This window comes from Pipra filicauda, unplaced genomic scaffold (genome assembly GCF_003945595.2).
Source record: "Pipra filicauda isolate LSUMZ 115617 unplaced genomic scaffold, ASM394559v2 scaffold39_size4671491_pilon, whole genome shotgun sequence".
Lineage (NCBI taxonomy): Eukaryota > Metazoa > Chordata > Aves > Passeriformes > Pipridae > Pipra > Pipra filicauda.
The window spans coordinates 4,602,870-4,621,445 of NW_024104531.1; the positions used below are offsets into that span (position 1 = coordinate 4,602,870).

General features: G+C 34.6%; 1 protein-coding gene across 8 annotated transcripts in view; it reads right to left on the bottom strand.

Annotated features, from left to right (window-relative positions):
• MARCHF6 (membrane associated ring-CH-type finger 6) overlaps nt 1-18,576 on the bottom strand; it is a 45,857-nt gene that overhangs the window by 12,490 nt on the left and 14,791 nt on the right. For all 8 annotated transcript variants that reach the window (XM_027724245.2, XM_039385163.1, XM_027724244.2 and 5 more), the window contains exons 5-19: nt 18,496-18,568; nt 16,341-16,509; nt 14,806-14,998; nt 14,472-14,533; nt 12,466-12,498; nt 11,375-11,426; nt 8,308-8,366; nt 7,702-7,782; nt 7,066-7,134; nt 6,874-6,948; nt 5,911-6,045; nt 5,299-5,418; nt 3,066-3,166; nt 2,214-2,351; nt 287-488 (exon numbers count right to left, since the gene is read on the bottom strand). In XM_027724245.2, the coding sequence (XP_027580046.1) occupies nt 287-488; nt 2,214-2,351; nt 3,066-3,166; nt 5,299-5,418; nt 5,911-6,045; nt 6,874-6,948; nt 7,066-7,134; nt 7,702-7,782; nt 8,308-8,366; nt 11,375-11,426; nt 12,466-12,498; nt 14,472-14,533; nt 14,806-14,998; nt 16,341-16,509; nt 18,496-18,568 (1,562 nt within the window). The remainder of the gene's footprint in view (nt 1-286; nt 489-2,213; nt 2,352-3,065; nt 3,167-5,298; nt 5,419-5,910; nt 6,046-6,873; nt 6,949-7,065; nt 7,135-7,701; nt 7,783-8,307; nt 8,367-11,374; nt 11,427-12,465; nt 12,499-14,471; nt 14,534-14,805; nt 14,999-16,340; nt 16,510-18,495; nt 18,569-18,576) is intronic.

An 18,576-nucleotide genomic window follows, 5' to 3' on the forward strand; every position in this document is an offset into this window, starting at 1 on the left:
ATTGTATTTCTCTCCATTACTAATTGTGAAGAAACCAAGATGTAAACTAACAGATAACAGACAACATATATGGGATCTATAAGTAAAATCATAGAAATGACAAGCTGAAAAAAGCTTTATGTGAGAATAACTGTAAGTCTACCTTTTAGAAAGATGCAAACCATACAAAACACAACACGACCCACCACTTGACTTCTGATAACGTGGGCCAAGCCTTTCTTACAAAAAAAATACCATATTCTTCCAATTTCATTTTCTATCCTCTTTATGTGTTTGATATACCTACCCTGAGTGGGAATTTTAAAGGCCTACGATAAGGCTGGAAACCCACAGGTCCTCCTTGTTGAAGTATGGCTTGATGAGCTGCATGAAGACCTTCTCCCACAACTGGAATGGCATTATTATTGCGAGCATGCTGGTTGTTAGGTTGCTGATTTGCATTGTTTTCATTCTCTTCCTGGTCACCAAGTAAGTAAGAATGAAGATCCCTGTAACAATCAAAATTTCAGTTTTGTCCTGTTTGATACGAACTTATAGAAACATAGGCCTACTCAGAATGCATACAAGCTGTACAAAACTTATACAGGATTTTCATAAAGTAAAATAAGCCTTTTTCTGATAATGAACTCGATGTCATCATACTCACAGAATTTAGAAGGAAAATGCTAGGGGATGTAGATTAGAACAGTTGAAACACAGTCACAAGAAAAAAAATCACTTATCTGTTTGATTGCTTTAAAAACATCACCTGGTATTGCAGTGGCTGTGTTTATGAAAGGAAAATTGCATTGCTATTTCAGTTCATGAAAGCACACAGCTCTACTGACAGCTTTTATTTTACTGTTACCAAGCTCTATTGGAAACAATTGCCTTCAAACCTAAACTGTACGAGAACAGCAGATCATTGCTATAGACGTGCTTTCAAAAGTACAGAGGCAGGTAGAGTCTTTCAAAGATATTCTAAATGGCTCAAAAGCTGGTCACAACTTTCTAAGAAAATCAATCATAAAAGAGTCAATCTATTTAAAAAACTTTCTGTTGATGTTTCCCACATATATCATTAGCAAAATTTGAATTCGATTAAAAAAGACCCAAACCCAATATGAACATTTAGAAGTTAATTTTCCTCAGCTTTAGCAGAGTAAGATGTGTGTAGATATTCTATTAGCAGTGAAAACATTTTCACAGCAGTTTGCTTTTTGAGAAAAACAGAGAAGATTTTCATCTTTGCTCAGCTAAAATTGCTGAAGAGATAATTCACAACTGTTCTAAACAGCTGCAACAGTGGAGAAAGAAAAGCCATTTTTATCATTGTCTCTAAAATTCTCTTGTTGCATCATACTTAAACACCACCAAAACGTGGAAAAATTAATAGAAAAAAAACAAACCCTTCAAAATGCAAAGAGAACAGGGGGTGAGGAGAGTTTCTTTATGAAAAGTTAAAATAAATATTTTGGATTGCAGTGAAGTCTTTCATTCATTCACTCAGTTTCTCAGACATAACTTAGCAAAGAATAAACCTTGATTCTAGTAGTGTAACACTCAGCAAGACATTGGAGAATGCCAATATACTTTGAAGTAAAACCGAAAGGTATACAGGAAAAAAGAAAAACAACTTTATTTTTTCCTTGACTAATTTGGCAAACAACAGATGAACTAAAAAATAATTTCAAGTGCTAGAACTCTGCCTAGCAGTATAATAATCCACTTTATCTGATGAAGATACAGTTTTTCCTTTCTCCTTTTTTAGAGACTGAACTTTCAACTTTAACATCCCCGATTTAAAGTTGTTCACTTTTTCAGCTTAATGTTCTAAATAATTTTTCTTTATTTTTTTCCTTCTTATAGTAAGAAGTGCAGGAAGTGCACGTGAATTTTACATGACTCATGGAAATGCTCTGCTGACACTTATCTCTTCATTCTTTTCAAGTAATAGAAAGTTAACAAGATATTAGTCATACTTCTACAGATTTTTTTCACTAAGCAAATACTGCAATAGTGTACTAAAAGAATTACTTGTCAAAGACAAGTCCAGAAGTCGGTACAAATACTGATTAAAAGAAATCACTATAGAAGTTTTCCATCACATCATTATCTGTAAAAGAGCTATTAAAGCTACCTGTTGGGATAACTTTCTTGAAAGCACAGTGCTTTCATGTTTGAAGGCCAAACTGGACACATGGTTGTAGTTGATTCTGGATCTCTGTACTTACAGCAAGTATCCAGCAGTAACAGTCCATGCTCGTACAAGACCTTTCAACCACTGTCTTGTATGTCCTTGCTCTAGCAAAGCTGGAAGCACCACCTGAAGCAGAAGGAGCTCTAAGGAAAGTTCACTTACTGGAGCATCACTAGAAACAATGGGAAGAATAGAAAGTCAAACATAAGGAACATTCTGATAGCAATCTTTTACACTGAATCATATTAACACCACCACAACACAAAAATATATTGGATGCCAACAGGAAGAATTCTTAGTTTTTTCCAGACATTTTTCCTTATATACTACCCTAGGCAGAGATTAGGTGTTCATGAGTATTTAGACATTTAGGTGTATAAGAAATTTAAGAAAAAACATTGAGAAAGATTATATCTGAGAATACAGTTTGCTCTTTTATCTGCTTCTATCATCACTGTTTCAATTATTATTTAGAAACAGAAAAAACCTGCTATCATCAAAAACAAATCCAGTTACAGATATTCTTTCATTCTTGTAGTAATGATAATCAGGAATGAGTGTGTTAAAAAAAACAAACATGAAAGCAACTTCACTATCAAAAAGTTGAAAGAGTAAGTGTTTTGAGGACATAAACCCCCAAAGAGTTATCATTATGGAAGTAATACAAAATGCCTTTAATTTTTGTTAGTAGCTTTTCACTTGACAAACTGTATGATGTAGTCATGTCCTTTACCTTTTAACTTCCCTAGAACAATGAATATTAGATTAATTGAAAACAAAATAACATAGCAAAAAAAAGTCCCATTAATGCTCAAAGAGCACAAATGCACTTTTTCTAGTTATAGGAAGACTGAAGAAACACAACTTTTAAAAAATAAATGCTTACCTGTAGAGCATAACATTATATGGAAGAAAGTTAGGCAGGAGATATTTAATAATGCGTATAGGAAGCCAGAGCATTAACAGTACAATTGATCCAAAGACAATCTGCAACAAGAAAGTAAACAAGTTAGTCCACATAGTAGAAAGAACCAAATCTAGCTCCCCACCCATCTCTGTGACACGTTCCCTGTGTAGTGGGTTAGCCCTGGCTAACAGCCAAATACCTACCCAGCTGCTCACTCATTGCCCTTTCCCTGCTGAAGGGGAAGGCAAAACAGAAGGAAGGCAAGACTGAGATAATGACTGTTTAATACAGAAAGCAAAAGCTGTGCCTACAAGCAAAACAATAAGAGGAATTCAGTCTCTATTTCTCATCAGCAGACAGACAATTAGCAGCTTCCTGGGAACTCATGAAGTCAAACACCATAACCATGAATGCCCCCCCTTCCTCCTTTCCCACAGCTTTTACTGCTGAGCACGACGTCATATGGTATTCCTTTGGTCAGTTTGGGTCAACTATTCAAAGTATACCCTGGAACCACAGCTTATTCACTGGAGGGGTGAGGGAGTGGGGCAGAGCAGGAAAGAGAAAAGGCCTGCCTTGATATCATGCAAGCACTGTCTAGCTGAAGCCAACAGGCCTGTGTTGGCAACACTGTTTCAGCTGCTCATTCAAAGTGCAGAAGAACATTCGCCCGTACCCTACAATGCTCTCACCAAAGAGGACTGTGACCGAATAAGCATTGACCGGCCTGCTGACAGAGCAATGTCAGACAATTCTTCTTTCTTTGCTGTTCCCCACCACCAGGATTACTAATTTTGTATTCCTCTCTTTTCTAAGCAACTGACTTTTCAAGCAACTTGTTGAAGCATCAAAAGATGTTTCAGTTTCTATTTTCTCACATTTTAAGCTGACTGAAAGACCAAAACTTAAGTAGGTGAATCAGGTGCATGAAGACCATGCACTTTTATAAATCACATTTCCTTAAGGAACCAGATGAAAAATTAAGTACATTTTAAACACATTCTTACATTTCATATAAATGTACCACTAGAGACTAAAAATGTAAAAAAAAAAAATAAAATATGTGTTTAACTATGTAGAACAGAAAAATTAAATCTCCTTCTCCTTGAAAATTAATATTTAATGTTCTACACAAGACATATCTTAAAAATATTGAAAAAGAAACAAAACGTGAAAGATGTGACTTATTCTTTGAAATGAGAAGTGTAAATGATTACCATTCTGGGTCTCACATTCTAATATGAGGCTAGTAGAAGTTCTGAATTCATTAGCTAAGCAAATCAAAAGGTGAAGTTCAAGTAACTGTCTGTTCCAACACAGTGTGAAAACATATCTCAGATCATTAGTAACAAGCAGATCTTTGCTTGTCTTTGGGTCACCTACTGTGACATAAAGTTTTAGGCAGATGAGGAATTATGATTATCCAAGAAGAAAATGCTCTGAAAGGTGGACAGGTCAGCTCCTCTGACGTACTGAAGGGTTCTTGAATAGAAACTCCCTCTCTGAGCTTTCACTGCTCCAAGCACCTCAGGTGTAATAATAGAGTACATCAAAGAATGTTTCCGGTGTGTCGGTTTTCACAGTTGATGTGATGTTTACGTCAAAGACAGTCTGAGACCCTTTCTTTATTGCGTGCTTGGCAAACTTCAACCAAACAAGCAGAGGGGAAAAAATTTGCATTGCTTTTAATATCTTACAATGATAATCTGGAAACAGACACCATTGGCTAGATCAGCAGAATCCAATGTAAAATTAAACTTGAAAATTACTTTCCCCTTAGCTGAACTATTTTAGCTGAACTAGACACACAAAGTTACTGCAATAACTGAAGGCATCATGAAAGCATTACATGATTTACAATATCCATGATAATAAACATTTGTTGTCTGAATATACAAACGTTTTCTGCGATTTTGCATAAGGAGAAGATACCACAGAAAGATTTGTTTTGTAAGGGACCTTTAGAGTTCAATCAACCCTCCCTAACCCCTCAGAACTCTGCTCTGAGCAGACCCAGTTACATGAGGTTGCTCAGAACCCTATCCAGTTCAGTTTTGAGTATCAAAAGATGTAGATTCTGTTGGCAACCTGTTCCAGTATCAATTCACCTTCATGGTGAAAGTCTTTTTTCCTTAAATACACAGTACCATATATGGGAGCCAACAAAGGAAATTTTCTTTCCAAGTAAAGAAATCTTGACAAAAGTCCTTACCACTGATAAGATAAACCTCCTGAGATGTCTATAGATGGGCAAGTGAATCATTTCCTGCACAGGATTGAAGTCTGGATCATTCAAATTCCTGAGAAACCATAGGACACCAGGTCTCAATACCTGAAGTAGGAAATAGAAAACAATATACAAAGAGAAATTTTTGAAAATACTTTGTTTTTCATTTTGAATAACACTCCTGCAACAAATAAGTTTTAACATAATAGGGATATTTGTTGAATAAGATTCAACCAAGTGGCACAGAAATAGAACAAAGGAAGTATCATCATAGAGAAGAAGAGAAGAAATAACCAAATACAAGTTTAATTTTCAAGTAGTGACCAATCTTAAACAATTAAAACATATTTAGATTAATTTGAAGGCAACACCCAGGTTTTAAGGATTCTTTGTAAACTAAAAATCTCTAAGTAAAATATACTTTAAATCATAATTTTCCACTGCAGTAAAGTACCAGCATGGCCCTTTCAACCAAAGGCTGAAATTCAATATACACACAAAACACAGTAGCAACAATACCCACATGTGAAAGATTTAATTGTTCAACATGCAAGCCTCTAAATATGTTACATATCACTCTTGTTCTTACAGACTTACCTCTCTCAGTAAAAGAATGAAGGATGCAAAATAGAAGACATAAACCATTCCAACTAACCAGTGCAGAAACATTGTGGTACCTGGAGCAGACTGAAAGCTCAATTCTCTGTCTTTCAGAGTGGCATCGAACATCTCCTAGAAGGTAAGTAGTAAACAAATATGAATGAGTTTGGCAAACATCCACAATTACTCATTTTGTTTACCCTAGTTCATATATAGTACTAAACAAATTTAAATGTCTGCCTGGTGTTAACAGATAAATAAATATAGCATTTAATTAGAAAAAAAAGGAAATTTACAATAAGAACAGTAAATAAAGATCGATTTCTGATCAATTTATTTCTTCCAACAGGAAGAAGAAAGAAGTCAACTCTAACAGACCCTATATAAGTTATAAATCAGTTCAAACAAAGCGGTAGTGTGATGGAAGCAAATACTTACTCCCTTAAGTAAAATTCTACTTCTATTAAGGCTGCAAGAAATTAATTTTCTCCATTTGAAATTAGGCACTCAATTTTTTTTCAGGATAGAAAAACTGTCCTTCTCAATTCCAAGCAAACACAGCATGTATCTTGTTCAAAACAAAAAGGGACTGGATAACTTAAAATATGAAGTCATTACCATTTCACATGAGGTGGCTACATAAAGGCATTTCTTCATTGCACAAGTTTGCCTATAAGTAAGCTAATTACCACAGTGGTCTTGTAACTGCAGTAAAAAAGATTCTATTCTTATTATTTTAGTAACAGCATGTTAATTTGTATTTAGGAACATAAAGAAAAACAAAATTAGCATCAGGCAGTACCTAAAAATCCCTTTCCCTGTGGAAATGATGTTTATAAAAACAGAAGAGTGTTGTCAAACTCATATTGAACAACTCTCTTCTCATCAGAACTGGTTTTTTTGCTTCAAATATAAACAGTGTTAAAAAAAAGGTTTCATCCCATTTATTTCTTTTCTTACCAAGGAACATATATCCAGCCACCAGCCACAGATGAGAGGAAATACACCAATTTCAACCACCACTAACAAGGAAACCTTTAGGAAAATAGAGAAAAGAACATCTCACTAGTTTAACAGAAGTTGCTAAGAAAATGATAATGTAAGCTCAAATTGAGAGGGTTTTTTGCCCCACAGAAAAGAAATTAGGATTACCTTGACAACAATGTAGCAAACTCCTAATAAACGACGTGATCGCTGGAACTTAACAAGTGCTGCCAAGCCCTGAATACTTTTGTCAAGAAAATAATACTAAAAAATATTTTATAACAGCCTAATTAATATGAAACACTGTATTACATGGCTTTTAGCAACAGGAAATTTTATAAAAGACAAAAGTGAAATACGAAGTATATAATTTATCAGGGTTGTATTTTCAAAATTGGCTATGACTCCGGAAGTCACTATCTGGTGTGCTGGGTAACACCCCCAAACCTGTACCTAAAATAAATAAATATATAATAATAACACCACACTTCTTAAATTAAGCATCCAAAAGTTCTCAAGAAATAAACAGTTTCCTTTGAAAACATCTGCCATGAATAAGCAAGTTTCAAAACCGAAGACCTACTTTAAATAGTAGCTTTCTTTTCCATGCAGGCTGAAACAAATTCTCATCTTTTCTAAGAAAAGCTGGATGCGTATTACACTTTTTTCTTCTAATTTCACCAAAAGAGCAGAGCAAAATGTTAAATTAATTGCACCTGCATCATGCCTGTGCCTCCTCAAAACACAGCCAGAAAAATCATTTACACGTAAATCTGAACCAGGTAACTACTGACAAAAGGATACATGACAAACAATTAGAGTCACTGCTAGCAGAACATATCCGACTATAGTTGTAATCAGGCCTTCGAAGTGAGATGCTTGAACCTGGAGGGAAGAGGGAAAAAGGGGAAAGTTTACCAGTCTCTTAAAAGATTACATCTCTCTTTTATGTAACCAAGATAAATTTCACTTTTAAAATATTCATTAAGAATGACAAGTTTCTCTAGTTTTTACATATTTGTTTCATACACATATGCAACAAGAACTGTCACCTTACACTACCTCACTACCCCCTCGCTTTCCCTACCTGTTATCATCCATTATGAAAATTACTCAGTATACAAATTAAAAATGTACACAAGGAAGAAGAGGTTGTTAAAAAAACCCAATACCTGTGCATTTTTTGTAAAATAGGAAACCTCACTTTAAATGTAAATAATGGAAGAAGTGGGAAAGAATGAGTAACATTTTTAATCATAGATTCAAAAAGGACTGATAATTTAAGGACTGAAAATGAGACATAATCCACATTACTTTTGCAAATAACAGCTGAAAAATGGTACAAGAATATTGTGCTTAAATAAACAGTGGCAGGTTTTTTTCATTTTGAAATTAAAGGACAGTACTCACATATTCCTCAAAGCCCAGGCCAACAATGGAGAAGTGACCAATGTGGTACGGACAAAATGCTGCATAATGTAAGCAGAAACAAGAAATAAAGGCCATGAAAACTGCTAAATGGAGCCTTATTTGCACGATGTGTATTGTAACATGGTAATAATTCTACTTCTTGTCAACTTTATGAAAACACCTAAAAAAAATTACTTTCTATGCAAATATTTGCAAGTGTTAGATTTTTATAATTTTACAAACACTGAAAAATCATATCCGAATTCACATGGAAAGACTAAAACCAATATAAAACTACAGAGAATTAGAGGACAGTCTTTCCCTTCTTAGTTCATCTTGCAGTGCATAAATTAATTCAATTTCTCTGTCTCATGCACTAGGGTGGTATCTGTCTCAGACTGCTGTAGGAACCAGTTCTGCATATTCATTCTATTCCACGCACTAAAAGACTTAAGCAGCCATTTTACACTCCATGGTCAGATGGGACTTGCTTTAGCAAGGCTTCAGTTCTAATGCTTTAATTCTTAAGAATACTGTGAAAAATGCAAGCCCTGGAAAGGGAAGAGGAAACGGAGAAAGATGACACTCCAGTGAAGGCATGAGGAGCAACTTTTACCTTGAATTAATGTACAAATCAAGTAGTTGTTTTAGCTCATTTTGTGGTCTTCTAACCAAGCTATGAATGACTACAGAATTCAACGTCTATTTTTTTTTCAGGAGTAGAGGGAAGCAACATCAAGGAAATGGCAAGCTTGTACTTTCACCTTTTATTTTCACTCTGAGAACTACTGTAGACTAAATGTTCCCTTAAATGAAAAGTCTGATGATTTTCTCTCTCATCCTCATTTCCATATGACCAATATGTTAAAAAAAAAAAACAAAAAAAAAGCAAACAGGAACAACAACAACAAAAAAAATCTACTAGGAGAAGACTTAGCAGGACACATATTACCCTAATCAATAATCAGAACATTTTGGAGAAATAAGCAGCTACTGAGAAGAGCAAAATAATAAGATAAAATAAGATAAAAAAGATAAATAAGGTAAAATGATAAAGGGAAGAGTTGAGCTCTCCCCAGTCAGTAAGAATAAGTGAAAGGAAAGTGAGATGAAAAAGATCACACTCACAGCTCCTATACCAGACAATAAAAGTTGTATTTTTGACAGTGTTTCATGAGAATACAGTGCACAGTTTATGTTTTTTAAATAACTTGATTTAAAAGTGAATTTCTCATAGATCCCTTTACAGAAGAAAGCATAAAGCAGTACAAACTCCTCTGTGAGTACTAAGATGAGCTACAGAAAATATTAATTAAGTTGAAATGAATTAATTTGTCCAAGGAGAATTTCTGGACCAGTAATTAAGGTTCCAAATGCTTTCCTTCTATCTTCTAGAAAGTACCCCCTGTGACATTTGAACTCACCAGTACTGTAATTACAAATAACCAGAGATTTGGCAGTTGTAAATTAAGCAGTATTACTTAATGGGAAAGATACTAAAAATAGGCTTGAGAGGCACATATTAAATTCCCAGACCTCCAGCTTGCTTGGGAAAGTCATTCCCTTCTCTTCTCTATTTGTTAGTTTCCCACTTGGCAAAGCACACTTAGAGCTACTGAAAACACATCTATATGACACTTATTATTGAATCTTAATCTGTGATTTAGAAGTTTCATGGTTATTATCTACTTACCAAAAAAGCCTACATTTTATAGCAGCTAAAAAACCACCATTAACTTCTGATAACTACAGATCAAAATAGAATAATTCTCAGAAAGAAATAACTCAAGTATTTTCCAACTCTTATTAGAACAGTTATAGTGTCTTGTGAATTAAACATACAAGACACTAATTTTTATTTTTTTTTGATCTGGCAATTTGTTTCAGTATCTAGATGCTCAAATCACCAGTTCAGTGTGGTGAGCTTTACTTTGCCAGCAAAAATTTCTTATCTAGAGTATGACTTCAGTTCTTCAACCTCAAACCCTTCTGCCAAGAAAGACTACTGAAAATACCCAAAGCAACATAAATTCCTTTCTAAACTGATCATTCAGAGCAAGTAAAATTTTGTGGCATTTTTATCTGGTATCTCTTCAAGTATATAAAATGCTCCATCTTGTCACTAAAATGATGCTGCTTCTACACACAGTTGTGTCAAATTAACAACACTAATGAGCTTGAGCACCATAATCCAAAAGCAGAGAAATTTCAGAAATTCTCAAGAGGAACTTACATCAATAAGACAGGTATTTTACCCTTTTATGGTTCAAATGACTGAGAAGTATATACCTACAGTTTGGGCATTTTTAACTTTTTTTTTAAACCTGTGAGAAGTTTATGCCTAAGAAATTTTCCTAGCACTAACTATACATGGAATCGGAACACAAAAATATTCCTATCTTGTACTAGAAATAGAAAGAGTCTTGCAAAGATTTAAAGTTACAGTTCAGCTTCAGCATCTACAGAAAGGAGCAAGGAAAATGGAGTAAAATGTGCCATTGATTAGAATTTATTATTTTCTAAAATGTAAGTCAGTCTAAGTTGTATGAACTAAGGAAAGTTGTCCTGTAGCAATTTCGGACACAAAATGGAAGTATATTTGACAACTCTACAGTCAGCTACATTCTTGTGCACCTCCCTCCCTCCCAATACTGAGCTCCAAAAATGGATTCTTGATGTAAAAAGTGATGTAACTATATCTAGTGAAAACTATAAGGAGAAAAAAAATATCCTAGCCATTCCTCAAAGTATTGCATTTGCTCATAAATTAAATTCCATGAGATTTCTCCTTTAATTTAAAAGTATTACAAACAAATATTATTTTCTGTGCTTTGGTTGACATAGTTAAGTTTTTAGTAGATTTCCTATTTTAAACCTATTCACTTAAAGAAATTTAAAATTAAAAAGCTAGAAAACAGTAAATATTTATTATTCATATTCCCAGTTCATTTGTGGTTCCATTTTTAGATGTCACATCTTCATTTATTCTGAGAGAACAGCCTTAAAATTAACCTGCATTACACTTCACAAACGATCTTTTTAAAATCTAAGAGCAAATGATACTTACCAAACACAAGTATGAACAATGTATTTAAAGACACCACCCAAAAGACATGTTCCTGCAAGAAGTATTGGAGAAAGAGGAAGGAAGATGACAAGGAAACAGTACATAAGTATCAGTCATATAAATAAGCGACTTAACTTTTATAGCTAAACTTGTTTCAGCTGCCTATTATTATCGGAACTTATATATCTCCTGTTAGAGCCAAGAAATTTGCTCTAACAGAAAGACCAAAACATGCAGGACAGATTATGAAAGCACCTGTTTACATTCATGGACATTTGCCTAGATATGCACACTTACATTTGCTTCAAAACTCTTACTTTGTAAAAATAAGCTTTTATTTTAAAATCATTACAGTTCCACCTTTAAAAAGAATTACATGAAATGTGTGTGGATATTTGTTTCATAAATAAGAAAAGGTTCATCTGAACTTTTAACAATTAGTCTTTATCACAACAAATGCATTGACAAAACTGGCAGCTCTGACTCTAGAAATGACAGCATGTCTCTATTGTTTTAATATTACTTTTAGCTAAGATGTGACCTAAGCCATAAGTACACTGGAGTTTTACTTCTTTTGATATTAACTTTATGGTCAATCACTGATAACATAATTTTAAACCTAAGCCATTAAAGTTATGGACTTCGATGAAAAAAACAAAGTCAAAAAACATAACTGAAGATCTTATATTTTAAAATCTAGTCTACACTATAAATTCACTCGTGGTGTTCTGGTGGTACCAGGGCAAATAAAAGACATCTAAATGAGAACACTATTTTAACTGTAACATAAAGAGCAAAATGTAAGGTTAGAACAGGTAAGTATTTTCAAAGTATGCTTTTTAAAAGGATCTAGCTTTTATTTACAGTGGAGTACGTGATCCAAAGTTATCTATGTCTTTTAAAAATTACACTCACAACTCTACTCTGTGAAACTCCTAAAAACCCCATTTGCTCGATTACGACATCATATGAAACCCTCCTTAAACAAATATATGATATGAAAATAGGGACCTCAAATACAATGATGTACTTGAAAAAAAATACTAAAAAAGCCTTCCATAGAAATTCTTGAAATGCAGGATTGCACTTACTAAAAAAACCAGAGATCCATCAAGTCCAAGCATCTGTGAAGATAAGAAAGTTTATGTTACTGACTCATCAGAAACATTAAGCAACCCGCATCTAAAATAAGCCTCTTTCATACCACCCTTTAATGTCCAATACAGTCAAAAGCTTTTTTTATTGCTCAACCAACAGAACCAGGACATAAATTCTTAAAGATAGAAACTAAGTTCTCATTCAACACAGTAAACTCAGTTGATCAAAGGCAGTGATATACGTGTGGAACATCTTAACACTCATGTATTTAAATACTTCAAAGCAAACACAGAATCAAATAATTTATAGGCTACTTCTCTCCAAGACTTTGAGAACTCTGACAAAGAATTTTGTATTTACAAAATATTTTAGTGATTGAACTGCTATTTAAATACATGTTTAATCAACTCAATATTAAAACACAAAAGCAAATTTTTTGTTGCTTCCTTGTTGCAAAGTATCAGTTTATGTTGCACTGAGAAAAGTAAGTTAATATTTTACTTTTTATGTATTAAAGCAACCTGTAATGGGAACATTTGCTACACTATATTTTTTTAAGTTTAGAACAGAGTTGTTCTACAGCTTGGGAAGACAGGAAACAAATCCTTCATCAGTCTGCACAGCTGCTTTGGGAAGCATCCACATTACAGCCAAAAATAAAGTATCTATTAAAAAAAAAAAAAAGAAATCTCCTTTCCCCCCCACTTCAAGGGTGTCTTACTATTTCGATCCAGACACTCCTACTCCACAATTACTGCTGCAAAGTTCCAGGTTCAAGGCTCTTTTTTTTGTATGAGGATTTTGCACTAAGTTCCAAGATGCAAGCGCTGCACATATTTTACAAGTAAACCAAGATGCAAATATTTTTGAAAATTCAGAAAACCTGCATGCTATTTTCACAAGATGAAATAAGAGAAAAAAGCCTACCCCAATTTTTATACTAAATGCCAAATGCACATTTATTGCCTATACTGCACATTATACTGGCAACGGTTATGAGAGTATGTGGAAACTGATTTCTATGTTCCTGGAGAGGTAACAGAATATTTTCAATTAGGACTACATCAACACTTCCCAGCACATAAATTGGGTTCAGAAATGTAACTCTTTCATCTTGAAATAAACCATAGAATGATTCAGGTACCTGAATTTATATAATGAAATTCCTTTATCATGAAATATCTCTTAAAACACACTAAGAAGCTTTCAGTAGATACAAAACAAAGATCAAGACCTGTCACTTGTGATGAAAACTGTATTTATCCTACTCTGCAGTTGAGGCAACAATTATACCACAGCCTAGGAACACAGTGAGTAGTTTTATGTCTTCTGCCTCAGGCACTGGTGACACTGGTAAGTATCATGAAGCTGCTGTATCTACCTTCAAGCAGATTTTGCTGCATGTGGTGAGCTTTGAACTCAGATGTTGGCTACTTCTAGACCAGTCACACAAACCTACTTCTTGAGTCTACTCTATGACTACAGTGCATATGCATCTCATGCTCTAATTACAGAATTTGTGATCCATAAAAAAAACAGAAGCCATGTTACACTAAAATGCTCCATCATTTTTAAAGAAACACATTTGTTTTTCGCAAATTAACCAAAATTTCCATTTCACTCCTTTAGTCTATTGTTTCCACAAATACAAAAATGAAGTATTAAACAATACATAATGCAACACCTGTGCTTCCTAATCTGGCCCAGCATCCTCAAAACAAGCTGCAATTAATTTCTAAACCTGCCTAAGTTGAAGACTTCAGAAAAGTCTGTGCTAAAACATGTTTTAAGCTGCTACTACATTTGAAACCGAAGAAATGCCTTTTTTGATAGTTAACAAGTAACCTTGTTACCTTTAGTTACCTTTTTTAGGTAGCTAAAAGGCTCTTACTGAGGGAATGATATCCAAATCTGTCCCAAATGCATTTTAACACAGCATTACAAATAATTTCAAGTATGAGTCTGAATTATTAAATTCAAGAAAATTATTCTTACTCACTCGCTCCCAAGTAAGCTCTTCTGCTGCTCGATCCCATTCCAAAGCATTCCAGTTCATGTCATCTGAGGAGACAATGGCCATTTTTACGGCTGTTAGACTCACTCAAAACAACATGTAACCATTCCATGATATGTTTTAAATGAACAAGAAGACTTGAGTGCATAATATTCATCTTATAACTGCTGCTAGCTTTTCAGCAAGAAAATGCTTCAGCACTCAAAATTTGCAAGAGTGGGAATTTACAGAGCTTCCTTGAATTATGATAGTTCTATATTCAAGGGTCTAATTACATTTAATAAGAACTAGAACATTACTGTTTTGAGTCACCTGTTACCTTGTGCTCCATTGTTTGCATCTGCTGCATCTTCTACTACAGCATCTTCTTCATCTTCATTATCCTCCTCCTCTTCATCTACTTGTTCTTCTTGAATTTCAGGGTTCTCTCCTACAACTACATTCTCAGCAGCTGGGTTAGCAGGTTGGTCAAGCACAGCATTTTCAACACCTCCATTTACAACAGCCTGAGCCTGCAGAAACAGGATTTAGTATTCCGTTAAACTCATCATCCTCTCTCCATACTTTTATCCTGTATGTATATGAAATTGAATAGTTTAAAAAATGTCAATAATATAGGTGTTAGACAAGCATTACATTTGGGACCACTAAACCTTTAAAAAAAGGAAAAGAAACATTCAAATTTCTTCACAGAGTAGCTGAGGTAGGAAAGGACCTCTAGAGATCACATAGTCAACACAACTGAAAGCAGGGTCAGCTACAGCAGGCTGAGCAGTGCTGTTTCCTCTTGGCTTTTGAGTAACTTCAGAGGTGGAAACTTTACAACCTCTTTGACCAGCTTTTTCCGGCAGTTGATCACAGTTAAAAACCTACATTTTTTTTGTCTGAATGGAATTTCCTGTATTTGAATTTGAGCCTACTGCCTAATGTCCTGTCACTCAATACTATCAAAACAACTCTGTCTTCTTTACACCCTCCCATCAGGCATTTATACTAATAGACTAGTAAGGTCCCTGAGCCTTCTCATCTCCAGGCTGAACAATTCCAACTCTCTCAGCCCCTCATCATATGTCAGATGCTGCAGTCCTTTCATAATTTTTGTTGGGTTTTCACTGCACTCACTCCAGTATGTCCATGGTTCTCCTGTACTGGGGGAGCCTAGAACTGGATACAACACTCCAGATATGGTCTCACCAGTGCTCAATAGAGGGGAACTCTCTTATGAAAACTATCGTTATATTTGGAAGATGATAATTTGAGGCCAAGCGAGCCACTCACCAAAATGAGAATTTCTACCTCTGTCTTTAAAAAACCTGACATTTATTAAAAGAAAACAAAATTTAGAATTATTTCCTTCCTATGCACGTATTGCTTATATCATCTCTTCTCCCACCAAGAGGCTTCTGTAAGAACTAAAGAGGTGCATGTGTGTGTTGGGGCTGAGGGAGGGCAGGGAAGCTCCAACTTCAGTGGTTTCAACAAAACTTCCAACTGGTTTGAGAAGAGTGAGTTGTTAACTCACAGACTACAGAAATACTTAAGAAAAAGACAAAATAATAGCAAGTTGATTCTTCATTCACTATGCCTGAGAATTCAGCTTTATATGCACAAAATTATCTTAAAAAAAAGGGTGAAGATAGAGACATAAGACCCTAAACAATGTTATACAAAACAAACAACTTCAAAAACATAACAGTGGTGTCACTATGTTTATACAGAAACACATGTTCAACTTCTGCTAACAAACAAATAAAGATACCATCCAGTAAAACATCACTGGGTTCTGGTAATTTATTAAATCACAAAATCACATTTTCTAAATTTATCATGAACTACCGAGCAGTTAAGTTTTACCTCATTTTGTTGACCAACACCATTGAGTGGCTGTTGTTGATTTTGTTCCAACCACTGTGGTGCTCCTCCATGGACAATCTGTTCACGTAACCAAACAAGGCTGATAAATGCACATAGAGTGCATGTTACCACAAAACAGCCCTGCAAACAGTCAGCCAGTAAGTTCTCCCTGTTAAAGAAAAGAATAAAGCATTAATGACAAAAATATTTTGCTAGTAAAACTAAACTCAGTCGTTGTTAACCATCACAAACAGATCCTACTAGTTCAAATTAACAAATAAACTGGCATTTGTGCAAAAAGCTGAATTTATTTATGTGTCTAGGTGAAAAAAGTATCTAGACATAATTTTAATTTAATTTTAAAAAATCTGTTCAAAGAAGGTTTATTTTAGGAAGGCTGTGTGTACCTGTGTACAAATGGTTTAAAGTGCCAGGATACACACTAATTTGGAAAAGGTTTTATTTCCCTCTGGTTTGGTTTGTGAAATTAATATTGTAATAAATATTCTTCCAAAACAGGATCTGACCAAATATGAAGAAAATTTTCAAGAGCAGTTCAGGAAAAACAATCTTTAAGAATAGCAAAGCTACTAAATAGTGACAATAGTCGCTAGGTAAATGGTTTGATACAGTAAAAGGATTTTTTAAATAGCTAGGTGCATTATATCCAGTCCACTGAAGCATTTTATCTGCTGAGCTACCCTAACCAGAAAAATGGAACTGCAGGGTTTCCCTTCAACTTTTCTACATTTCAGGTAGTATTTTACCCTAGATATTATCTCTGTACTTTAAAAACCCTAATCTATCAGGTCATACATAACTGTAAAGCAGCAGCAAAACTAAGTTCAGCCAGCCAACTGAAACTAGGGTTTCATGCAACGAGAGGCACTTAAACTATCTTAAGCAATCCTCATCCCTAATTTCAGGTACCTCCTCCCACTTGTTTCCACCCTTGAACTACTTGACTACAGAGAATTTACTCAGAAAACTACAGTATACTCTTTAATAATAGGTAAGAAACATGCCACACCAGTACTCCACCATGCCCAAAGAAGCATCAGTCTGGTTCTCCTTGCAGCCACACACTTGTGCCTGCACAGCACAGTGAATACCATGGGGACATGAAACTCACAATGAAAAGAGGCTACTGTAATTGTCTCTGTCAAAGAAATAAATGTCAAAGCACAGTTTCACAGGCCATTAAAATCTGACAAATGCTTGAGTCCTTTATTTTCTCCCTAGCCTGTAACAGACAAAAGAAGAGGTGCTCAAGTTCATTTGTTTCAGATTCTTCTCAGAAAAATAAAAACAGAATCTACACTACAGACATAACAGGAAAAATACGCTTATTAGACCAAAGCACGCATCTCTCTCCACTAGTAAAAATTAAATGTAACGTGACCTGAGATCTCAAATCAAACAGCTCAACTGAGATGACTTAGCTGAACCGCATAGAACACTCAATCAAAATTTGCTTGCTGTGCAACTGACTCTACCCAAACTGAGTTTCAGTTCTTCATGTTCGAGATAACGAAAAAATAAGAACCAGCCTGAAATTCTATTGTTTGGTGTTTACTGATTATTTAAGTAAAATTGATTTTAAAAGGACAAAGACAATATGTAACAATATGTAATGGTGACTGAAGAACTAAAAATCCAAGTATCAGCTAGAAGAAAATCTGATAAAAAATAATCCCTATCATGTAAGAGACAGAATGGATAAAATTAAATTCAAAGTATAAAAATGCAACAAAGAAAACAGAAAGTGACATTAGCAACACATTTATTACTATTCTACTATGTGGCATCTGATTGAAACTGTAGGACATAAATCTTTCTAATTATGTGTAATTTTGCAGCATAAGTTTTCTTTACATCAAATACTAATCTCCATTACCCAGGGCCCACTTTGTAAAGTGAGTTTTCAAGCTCTAAAAATCCTGAATAATGGAACTTCAAAGTGAAATGATTTCTACTGTAATGCTGTTGGCTATGCATTTCGTTATGCAAAGGGTAACTAACAGGCAGTTGCTTGGGTAAGATGGCAGAAGGTAACAAGCATAACTGGAAGAAAAGGACACCAAGTTCCAAAGCAACCATTTTCAGGGCAATCTTACTAAAACAGTTCTTTGTATCAAACTGTTTAGGTACTTACGTTGACAGAATATCTAATGGCAGTGTCAGTAGTGAGCTCACAGAGCCAGTAAACAAGCACTTGTAGATACGACCTGCGTGA